The sequence below is a fragment of the Oryza sativa genome, chromosome 11, assembly GCF_034140825.1.
Source record: "Oryza sativa Japonica Group chromosome 11, ASM3414082v1".
Classification (NCBI taxonomy): domain Eukaryota; kingdom Viridiplantae; phylum Streptophyta; class Magnoliopsida; order Poales; family Poaceae; genus Oryza; species Oryza sativa.
Window position 1 is genome coordinate 11891211 of NC_089045.1, and position 11650 is coordinate 11902860.

An 11650-nucleotide genomic window follows, 5' to 3' on the forward strand; every position below is an offset into this window, starting at 1 on the left:
TTATATACTGGTATTTCTCATTTAGTTACTTTCAACTAACTCTATGTACACATTGACGGGCGTGGCTTGAAGCCGCGCTTATTCATCTAGTACCTTCATCAGTAGCCCACCTATTCCTGTTCCGCGAGGGCACAACAAATAGCTTCCAGACGCATATCAGTATCGCTACTCACATTGACAAATTAAGCTCAACTTTTTAGGTATAGATCAGCTTACAACATGTTCTTACAGAGCCAGCCTATTTTATTGGTCACTGATCTGACCTGCGGACAGCTTAACAATCACATGTTTACATGACAAATGCACAACCTTTTGTTCCTATGAATGCTTAATCCTGTAACAATCTACCACCTAACAGACATTTTTCTGACTAACTCAGCTCCTTCACCTGCGAAAACAAGAATGCTACTCACTTAATATTTGAACAATACAGCAAAAGGTGACCGCATTGTTATGTCAATGGAAGGCAGTGATACAGGAAGAAATACATCGAATTTACCTCACCGAGTATCAACAGGTTCAACAGGTGGGTAAACACTCTCTAGTCACTCTTCGATGCACCCTGCCGAGGATCATTTCCTGAGGCAGCGGCTGGGAAGTCGGAGAGGCGAAAGCTAACAAGAGCTGGTCCAAGAGCACCGATTTTCCCTGCGCCTGCAAATGCTGCCTCAGCATCCATGCGCCTCTTGAAGATCACCTGAGCGCAGTTAGCATTGTTTGCAGTCTCTGCCTTGGCTTCATTGACGGGTCCATATTGGCTAAAGATTTTGATAAGGTCACTGCGTGACGGAACAGCACCTGGCCTGCTGAAGTGCAGCACTAGTCCAGCAAATGAGGAACTTTCCGTTTCTTCAGAACTTACTTTAGTTCCATTTGCAACACTCAGTTGTGTTTCTGCATTCGGTTGCTTGTTCTCTGAACCTTCAACAGTTGGTCCCTCTATATTTCCCAGTGATGATGATTTCATGGCAGGTTTTTTAACATGTTCCTTCTTTCTTGTTCTGTTCACACCCTTATCTTTCTTTTTTCTGAGACTAGACAGTGGTTCCTCCACATTAATCAGAATGTCAGCCCAATAATCATCCTGCATATGATCAGCCAAGGGCTGTTCCAAAGGAGTGGGCTCAGTGCCGGCAGCTTTCTCAGGAATATCCTCATCAACATCAGAAAATGAAGCACAGGATCCAGTGTTAGTTGCCTTCCCATATATCTCCTTCTCAACATCAGACCTAGAAGCATACGAGTACTTCCTGAAATCAGTAAAGAAGTTCATGCCTGCACTGGAAAATCTCTCCTTTTTCTTAAGATTAAATACTGCTAGGGAGAGCTGTGACAGCATTTCAGAACAAGACAGGGAATTTTCTGTCAAGGTATCAGTCTTGCCCTTTTTCACCTTCAGAGAATGTGCAGACTTGTCTGGAGCATTTACTTGTCTTTCTTTAGTGCTACGAGAATTCTTCTGAGATACTGCGCCATTAGCTTTGCGAACGGGTCGTGTCTGTGACATTTGTCCAGCAGCTTTGTGCATCAATTCTCCAACCTTTGTAGTGCTCTTGCGGGAGACAGGCTGTGGCTGGGAAGACAAATCCCCCAATGTGTCAAGTTTCTTTCTTTTCCTAGTCTTCATTGTATCCTCCAAATCACGATCAGGATCCTCAAGTTTCTCAGTTGATGCATCCATAGAACGCTTGCCTCGAGCCTTGCTTTTACCACCAGAAGAAGGATTAGGCACATCTGTCACTGCCATAAGTTCAGAAAGTTTCTTCTTCTTCCTACCCTGCTCTGAGATTCGCGCTTCTGAAGCTACCGAGGTTTCACCACGCGTTGACCTCTTGCCAGAAGAAACAGAAACATTGGCATTGCCATCTTCAAGTCCGTCCCCATCCCCTGTGGTTTTATACTTCTTGCGTGCAGAGCCAGCTCTACGCCCCACCTTATTCTCCTTGAGCAAAGCAGTATTCTTCTCTTCCACCTTTAAGGATTCAGCACCACTATCCTTTCCCCTGCCTTTCAAGGCTACCGGGGTGCCTCCCTTCATGCGTGTTGATCTTGTTCTGCGTGCTGATTTGCTGTCACTCAAGGTTTCATCCACAGCCTTCTTGGACAGTTTTTTGCTTGCACCAACTGTTTCAAGCCCATCTGCATCTTTTGAGGTGTTTTTGTTCTTCTTTGCTGATCTGTTCTTGTTCTTTGACTTCTTTGTTTTAATCGATGTATCATCAGTTGCCCCTTTCCTTGGCACAGAACCTTTGTCATCCATATCAAGCCCATCTGCATCTTTTGAGGTGTTTTTGTTCTTCTTTGCTGAATTGTTCTGGTTCTTTGACTTCTTTGTTTTACTCGATGCATCATCTGTTGCCCCTTTACTTGGCACAGAACCTTCGCCATCCATATCAAGCCCATCTGCATCTTTTGAGGTGTTTTTATTCTTATTTACTGCACTGTTCTGGTTCTTTGACTTCTTTATTTGTCTCGATGTATCAACTGTTGCCCCTTTACTTGGCACAGAACCTTTGTCATCCATATCAAGCCCATCTGCATCTTTTGAGGTGTTTCTGTTCTTCTTTGCTGCACAGTTCTGGTTCTTCGACTTCTTTGTTTTACTTAATGTATCTTCTGTTGCCCCTATACTTGGCACAGAACCTTCCCCATCCATAATCTCCTTCTTTCCAGCCTCCGGCAAAACCTTTTTCTTGCGTGATGAACTCTCACCACGCCTTGGCTTCTTCTCCATGTCCATCACATCATCCCCACCACTTTTATCCATCCTTTTCCTCTTGGTGTGTGGGATCGCCACAGAAACATCCTCAATCCCCTCAAAGGTCACAAACTCAGGGAGGTGCCTACTACCCCTTGAGCAATTGAATGCCCTAAGCTGTGCTTTGGCAGTTGTAAGTTCGAGACGGTCGGCACCAGCCAGTGGATTCATTCCCAGAGCTAAGATGTAGTCAAGAAATGGTCTACCATGATATGCGCCCCTCATGTACGCACCATCTACAACAGCACCATAAGCCCCTTCACGGATGCCAGAATTCTCAATCTCTTGCCTCTTGCCAATGCTACTACCAAAGCAGGTGCATGAGAGGCCTACCTCTACACGGCGACCAACCTCTTGCAGTGCAGCATCCACAGCGGATACAAAACCAGACATGGTGCTCTGGCTGGCCAGGCGCGTGAAGTTGCTGCAGAATGGCAGAAGTGAGGAGGCATCGCTCCAAGCGAAGGTCTTGTCCCAGAAATAGGCGACAAGGGGAGCGCCTGCCCTGGTATGCTTCAGCGCAAGCTTGGAAGCATCTGCAGCATCAAACACCTGGCCCGGCCACCATGGGTGACTCCGCACCTTGCCCCAGACAAGCTCTGGCGGTGCAAAATCATGGCCTCCCTCATCCTGAAAAGTGCAGTCATAGCGCGCGCTTCCATGGTTTCCCTCTTCCTCCTCCTGCGGTGGCGGTGATGGTTGGTTCTTGGGGCGGCCAGAGCGAGGGCTTTTGAGAAGCTGAAACAACCCACAATTAATTAGATTCTAATTAAAAATTGTATATCTTAATTCGATCCATGCGATTGGTTAAACAAAAGAATGGCAACTTGGTTAAAAATTTAGAAGCTAGAACTTTTTTAACCCAAATTATATACAAAAAATTAATTAGACATGATACTATTGTCTAAATTATACAAATTGTGGTAATACACTAAATCTTCACCATCCATAATTAGTACAAACATGAGTATAACAATATTTTGAGGTATAATACTTAAAATTACATCAGTGCATACACTTTGTTTAGCATACAACAAACTAAGCAGAATACACCGAAGTATAAATCTAGCTTTGCCATGAGTTATTATCATGTACAGACAACAAAATTACCTACATAAAAGCTCTGTTAGGTGTCTTAATCTAGCTTAATATTTCCTCTAGCAATACCCAAAACACTTACAAGTCACCAGCCATATTATGTCATATAGCAGCCACACATCACCACCATGGGAAGGAGCCACACTTGACCTTGTCCAAACATCAACAGCCAACAGTACAAGCATGTATGCGCAACCATTTCTATACAACGATAAGATTGCAGGACGAGCAGAAACAAGTAGTAGAGGAGGAAGAACCTGCGCCACTACATATCCATTCCTACCCTCTTCATCTCTGCCCCCCTACAAGTATGATTCCTAGAATCCAAATCAACAGCAAATCACTATCACTAACTCAAATGTAGCCTAATCACTCTCCTCGTAGCAGAAAAAAAAAGAGAAAGAGATGAAACACTAGATATATTGAAATTAGGGTTCCAAAACCCCCCACATCGAAGCACACACAAGGCCTTTGCTCAAATTTCACAGCTCAATACCTGAGAAAGCTCACAAAGGGTAGCACTAGCACAGAATTCGAACCGGAGAGAAGAGCATAGGCACCTACCTCACCGCCGGCAGCGGGTCGGCGCCGACCACCGCGCTCGCCAGTTACGGCGGCTTGCTTGGAGCGCCTACGGCCGGAGCTCTCCGTTGGTGTTTCCCCACCCGACGATGCGCTGCGGGTTCGGGCTGCGCGGCGCGCAGAGGGGGTGCGAACGGCGTCAGTACCCATGGCCTATGCAGCGGCAGCAGCAGAGTTTTTAGGGTAGGGATTTGGGGGAAGAAGCAGCCATTAGCAGGAGCAGGATGTGGGAGATTTGGGGGAACCGCCTGCTCCCGAGAGCCGAGCAGCAGCAGGACGGTTTTGTCTGTCTCCCGGGCGAAAGCCGAGCTCCGGTGAGAAGGCGGCGGCGGCGGCGGGTGGGGATGACGTCGACGGCGGATGCTCGAGGTCGGGGAGAGAGGGGCGTGCTGTGGATGGGGATTGACCGCGGAGGGACAGCTATACGTTCCCATCAGTGGGCTTATTGGGCTGTTCTTCAATGGCTTTTCGGCCCATCATAATTTTCTTTTTTCACGCTTAGGTCCTGTTTGGCACAGTTCCACGTCACAGTTACATAATAGATTATTTGAAGGTTGTATGTTAAATTATAAATGTTTAAGAATTTTAGATTTCATTTAAAATAAAAAAAATAGTTTATTCATATGTTAAATTATAAATGTTTAAGATTTTCAGGTTCTATGTGATGTGATGTGTCATGTGTAAAATACCCACTTTAAAAGATCTTGGATCTGAAGCTATACCAAAGAAATCATTTTAGTTGTTTATTGTCTCAGTGAAAAACTATGGTAATTTCAATATGTTTAGAAAATCTTTTGTGCCAATAGGTTAGGGCAAGGCCAATGCTTATGGTTCCATCAGCCATATATGTGGGACCCGCTATAGTAAGCATTAGTTATGTCCATATCCACAATGGCTGTGCCTATGGGAGAAAATAAGCTGGGTCCCAATGGGTCCCACCGAAGGATAAAAAAAATCACTTCTTATCCTCCTGTGAAACTCTTTGCACAATGAAAATTCCCCAAAAGTACTAGCGTGAACAACACATCACAAAAGTATTATATTCTATGTTAGAGTTTGGATATATTGCATGTACATTTGATAATACTCCCGTATGGCTGAGGATAGAGTTTGTTGTGTTAGTTAGATAAGATATGATCAATCTCTGTAGTTTAGCTGTACACAACAAACTCTCACCGAAGCTATTTATCTCTTGTAATCCTGTCGCCCGATTGTGGCATTATTATCAACACGTAACCTCCTCACCGTAGGAGTTCCTCGCTTCCACATTCTATAGTCTTGTTGCCACACCATAAGGCTAATGCTTATTTTTGATGTCAGATTCTTATGGTCCACTTTCACAATACTTAAGGTTACTTTCACAATGCTTAAGGTGATATACTTTATAGTAGTATGTATTTGTAGGAATCTTCCTGAATTATTTCACAGCCTTCGTTTCAAATTTAAATTGGAACAAACTCTGTCTAGTTTCTCCCCATTACCTCCTTTTAGCCCATGTCCAGAGCATGAATATTTCCCGGTTTTCGACTCATCATAATGTTAATCAACAAATACAATATATTACTTAAACTAGTTGATACCTTGCACGGTTGCTTCAGACATTGGTAGAATGAAATAAGAATCAATTTCTTGCAAATTAATTTAGAAAATGATAAGTTTGAGTGTGGTAGAGCACAACGTTTTTTTGTTAAAAGGGATATGCCAAAAGGAAAAGGATGCTCCGATGGTAGTAATCTGTAGAGGAAATTGTATTTGTTACCTTAAATGATCAATGTCGAAACAAGATTTCGGCAATAATAAAAGGGGGTGGCTATCAAGCTAGAAAAGTGGATGGGTTTGGAGACAAGGAATTTTATACAGGTTCAGGCCTTCTTATTTAAGAAGTAATACCCTACTCCTGTCCGGGGATGATTCCGCCGAGTGTGTTATTGATTGTATGATTGGGAGAAAAAAGAATCGTCTCGAGAGGAACCCGGACCCCTCCTTATATAAGGGAAGGGATCTGTATTACAAAGTACAGTCCATATCCTAACGGAATATGGGATTACAGATAAAATACAATCGTAACCGACTAGGATCCCGAGTATTTTCTTGACATACAAGTTTAGAATCTAACCCGAGTCCTCATAAAGATATTCTATCTATATTTGGTACTGTATATCCGACTAAAATATAACTGTCATGCAGATATGGGGTATCCATTATCTCCACAGTAGCCCCCGAGACCTTCGTAGTTGACGAAATAACCTTCTCGAAACAAAAACCAGTAGTCCGAGTGCTTCAATTCAACTTGCTCCAGCTTGCCGAGTAGTAAAAATCAGAAACTGTGAAGGGCGAAAATAAAACATGGTGCATCGAGTAGATGCACCTAATTAGGTGTAGCCCCCGACTATGTGAAAAACTAAACATATAGTCAAGAACCGAGTGGTTTTATAGCGAAGCACGCATGGTACTTAGTAAGATACCCAGCCGACTGCTCCTCAACTAGAACATATCAAGGACAAAAAATATAAAAAGGGCCGAATGATAAACACTCAAAAGGTCCAAAAATAGATATATTTGGTAAGAATCCAAGTAAGAAACTCTTAAAATGATCCACCAAATATGATAAAGATCATGGTAATTAATAAGTTCATTAGCCTAGGCTATAACCCTTACCACAATCAAAATAAGCATATAACATGCTAGGAGAATGACTACTAATAAACCAGTCATCTCAAATTAACCCAATAGCTTTTGTAGCCTAAAAAGGTTTACAAAAATGGTATAACACCTTTCTGTCGGGCACCTTTTAATGTGCATCATAATAATTCCAAAGAATTATTGAATCGCGTTAAAAAGGATTTTAACAGCATCGGGCCGCATCATCGTGAGCACATATTGCCAAAGCAAAAAGCGCCTAAGTTCCTAGGGATCACAACAGGCCACGCTAATTATAGTATTGGGCTGAAGTACTGTATAGGTCCAGGCCCATTAGTACTCCCGATACCCTAATAATGCCGAAGTGAAAAACGGCTCTTCGTCTTCCCCGCCGAGACTCTCGCCATTTTCAACATTCCCTGCTACAGTGCAAAACTGCGCCGGGCAAACTAGGGTTCATCGATCCGCTCCAATCCACCCTCAAAAACTTCGCGAAATTTCTCCTCGCATCCACCGCTCCGATTCCCCATCCCTTTCCAGCCGTATCTCGAACTAAATCAGACCGTCCAGTTCACATTCATGGCAGAGGAAAGAGAAAGCTTCGAAAGTCAGTGGGCGCCCTCCGATGTAACGGAAGACAATCTGAAGGAGATGGTGGCGCACGTCGTTCTTCCAGCAAAAGAGATCATCGGGTGGCGACCGGCATTTGGTGAGGCATTCCCGACCCCAGATACACATGAGATCGTGGTATTCGCTCATTTCTTCTATGGCAGATTTTCTCTTCCAACCTCAAGATTTTTCCGGGGAATTCTAAACTTCTACGGGATTAGCTTGCATCATCTGAATTCAAACTCCATAGTGCATATTGCCAATTTTATTCATGCCTGCGAAGCTTTTCTGGGCATTAGGCCTCATTTCGCCTTGTTCCACCGCATCTTCTTCCTCAAGCCCCAGCCAAATAAGAGCAAACCATGCGTCGTTGGGGGTGCTGGTTTCCAACTCAGGGGAACTCTAAGCCAAAAATACTTCTCCATGCCCTTCAAGACCTCAAATAAAGGCTGGCACGCAAACTAGTTTTATGTTCAAAACCCCGAGCCTGTCCTTCCCGAGTACTCCTGTCTTCCTCCAGTTTATCAGGATACTTGGAACTCGCTGCCAATGGGAGATGAAGCCGCACAAGCAGTAGAACTGATGGAGAGGATGATAAAGCTGAAAGAACAGGGCCTTCAAGGAGAACAGATCACCAGGCACTTTATCAAGTGTCGGTTAGCTCCAATCAAAGAAAGATCTCGTACAGCCTTCGAATTCGACGGCAAGCATGACCCAAACCGTGAAGACCCAGATTCTCTTGACTTCAAGGTCATGAAGGAAAGGATGTATAAGATCTTTTCAAACGCCATCGTTGTCAGCTACTCACACTTGCTGCCAGTCGTACCGTTCAATGCATTCAATCCTCCTCCACCGGTACGCATTCATACACTTCAACCTTTTTCAAAATATGATCGTCTTCTTGTTGAATCAGTTAACAATGAAAGATATTATACCCAGGAATTTGCTTTGATGAAGTCGGATCCCCCAATTGCTCAACGCCAATCTCCCCGCCGCCAAACTGGGCAAGGGAGCGGAGGACCAAGAATTCGATCCGAAACTCAACCAAGTGCTTCTGATCCAGTCGGCCAGTCAGATTCTCGAAAGAGGAAGCTGGTTCTAAGTGACGACGAAGCCGATGATACCACCAGGAAGCCTGGAGACCGAGAGACAACCAAGAAACTACCAAAACAGGCTACTCCAAGGAAGAAAACATTCAGTCGCCCTGCACCAAAGATCAGGAAGTCTTCTAGGTACAACTCACATAACGATCTCTCTTGCATTGATGCGCATCCATTGCGGCAATAACACCGATAATCAAATTTGCAGGAAACCATCTGATATAGATCCGTCCGGGAAAGACTCTAACCCGACTAACGTAGACACAAGTTCTTCCAAAGAAACCGGACCAACTGCTGAGGATCATCCGAGTGACAATCAGCCGGCAACGGACAATGTAGAACCCAGCAACGAGCCCCCGATTGGGAACCAGTCGGCCGAAGCTGAAGTCGGTGCTAACCAGGAGCCCCCGACCGGAAACCAGTCGGATGCAGGGGCAAACGAAGAGATTCCAGAAGTCGAAACCCAAGCAGACAACCCTCAGGGACAAGACGCCAGCAATGACCGGAGATCTGGATCTCCTTTAAAAGCATCTGAGTCCACTCATCCTCGTCCAGAAATCATTACAGGTAAACACTTTGTCTGAAACCATGTTGACCCAAATAACTCTGATCAATTGTCTAACCTTTGTTAGTGAATACATTAGGACCAATAATTGGTGATGAAGAAGAAATCCCCCGTATACAAGCAGCTGAGGATTCATGCCCTCCGATTCTGGTCAAGTGGTGGGATGACAACATGCAGCCTCAAGGGATCGTGATAAGTAAGAAAAAAGAGGACGAAGAGTTATGCCTACTGAAGAAGGCACTCGGTCAGGCAACACGCATTGTAAATGTAAGCCCTCTGGTACTTGATCTCAACCATCTCGTTTGCCATTTAATTCATGCGCTAATTAAACTGTCTTGCAGAGGATTCATCTTAGGAACGAAGCCAAAACGGCAACCTTAGAGAGGTTAGTCCCTCATCTCGGAACCCTCGAAGCCACCAGGAATCAACTGCACGAAGTGAAAGAACTTGCCAGGAAGAATGAACATGATCTACGGGATCGGATCGCTGAGCTCCAGGAATCAAATTTTGAACTGAGTGGCTCATCAAAAGGTATGCACAAACTCTGCTCAATTGACTCATACTGTTATCTTTGCAATCTTGATTAACCGTAATCAATGTAGTGCAAGCTGCCAAGATATCTCAGTTGGAGAAGCAAATTCAAATCCTGGAAAATGACAAGGCAGAACTGGCAAGACAAAGAAACCTGGCTTTAAAAGAAGTTGAAGGTATCAACAATCAATACCTCAAAAACCATTATCCTCCATATGCTGACTTATTAATGTGAATCTGTTGATGCAGACCGCAAGATCAAATCTCAAGCTCAATTCGACGTCCTGGTTGGCAAGATAAAAAAACTTGAAGGATCCCGGGATGAGGTTGCTAACGCTGCTGCCCCAATTGTTCAAGCGATGTTCTTCAATAACAACGGCCAAGCGCACTTGATGCTTCTGAAATTTTCGACAAGCTAAGAGTTGCTCCGGATACATATTTCAAGAACATCAAAGAAGCTAGAAGTATGGGAGCAAGTCTGGCGTTGGCGATGACCAAATCTCTTTATCCGAGGGTTGACGTTGATGCCATTGATGGCTTTGCAGACGGGACGAGCGAAGAAGTTGCTCTTGACCTCATCAGTGATGCGCAGAAAGCCGCTGACAAGATTGCTGCTGATGTAGTTGAGAGATTTTAGGACACCGATCTTCGACCGACTGGTCCTGATAATTCTGATGATGAAAAGACTGATACTGATTAATGTACCAATGATTTTGATGATTAATGATGATGGAGGCACAATTTATACAATACTGATGAATTTATGCTATGCTTGATATCTTAACTAGTTCCTGATTTCTTAAAAGTTTTTGTCAAACCTTGTTGAGCCTAAAACCCGCAAAAGTTGTTAAAAAACTTTCAGTCCTCATTGACTAAGCCAAGAAATCAAACAGGGCAATGATACATCAAGTAAGCAAATTGAATTGATAAAAATCACACTCCATTATTATTATAGTAGCCCCCTGACTGAAAACTTCAAGGAAAAAACTTGAAGTTAACAGTCAAAGAGGAAAGATACAAACGAAATGCCTAAGCGTAAAATCGATGAAGGTGTTCAATATTCCAAGAATTGTTGATGAGAGTACCGTCTTCGCGCTTGAGTCGATAAGAACCCGGCCGAGTGACTTCAGCAATTATGAACGGTCCTTCCCATAAGGGAGATAATTTATGCCGATCTTGTGTTGTTTGAATTTTCCTCAGAACCAGGTCACCGACTAAAAAGGCTCGCAATCGAACATTTCGACAATGATAACGGCGCAACGCTTGCAAATATCGAGTCGATTGAATTAAAGCTGCTTCTCGGGCTTCTTCTAGTCGGTTGATGTCGTCTACTCGGCCCTCTTCATAGCCCTCCTCGTTGAAGTTCCGAAATCGTAGTGATTCAAGTTCCACTTCACTCGGCAACATTGCTTCTGCGCTGTAAACCAAAAAGAACGGCGACTGGCCGGTAGCCCGACTAGGAGTAGTGCGTAAAGACCAAAGTACGGACGGCAGCTGATCTACCCACTTACCAGCATTGGGACGTAGTCGGTCAAAAACTCGTGCTTTGATCCCTTGAAGTATCATGCCGTTAGCGCGCTCGACTTGTCCGTTACTCATAGGGTGTGCCACAGAGGCGTAACAAATTTTAATGCCGAAGTCTTCACAAAAATCTTTGAATGCTCCGCCAGTGAATTGAGTGCCATTATCAGTGATGATCCGATTAGGTACTCCAAACCGATGCACAATGTTGATGAAAAAATCTCTAGCTTTATCTGCTGTGATCGT

General features: G+C 44.1%; 1 protein-coding gene across 2 annotated transcripts; it reads right to left on the bottom strand.

The window, feature by feature from the left end:
• Window positions 1–174: 174 nt before the first annotated feature.
• On the bottom strand, window positions 175–4831 carry LOC4350336 (PWWP domain-containing protein 3). 2 transcript variants are annotated; one of them, XM_015760961.3, is made up of 3 exons: window positions 4421–4831; window positions 505–3496; window positions 175–388 (listed from the first exon to the last, which is right to left on the bottom strand). In XM_015760961.3, the coding sequence occupies exons 1-2, from the start codon at window positions 4586–4588 to the stop codon at window positions 542–544; spliced, it is 3123 nt and encodes a 1040-aa protein (XP_015616447.1). In that variant the 5' UTR covers window positions 4589–4831; the 3' UTR covers window positions 175–388; window positions 505–541. The 2 variants fall into 2 exon arrangements, with proteins under 2 accessions (XP_015616447.1, XP_015616446.1); XM_015760960.3 differs by having other exon boundaries at window positions 500–3496.
• Between the last annotated feature and the right edge of the window lie 6819 nt (window positions 4832–11650).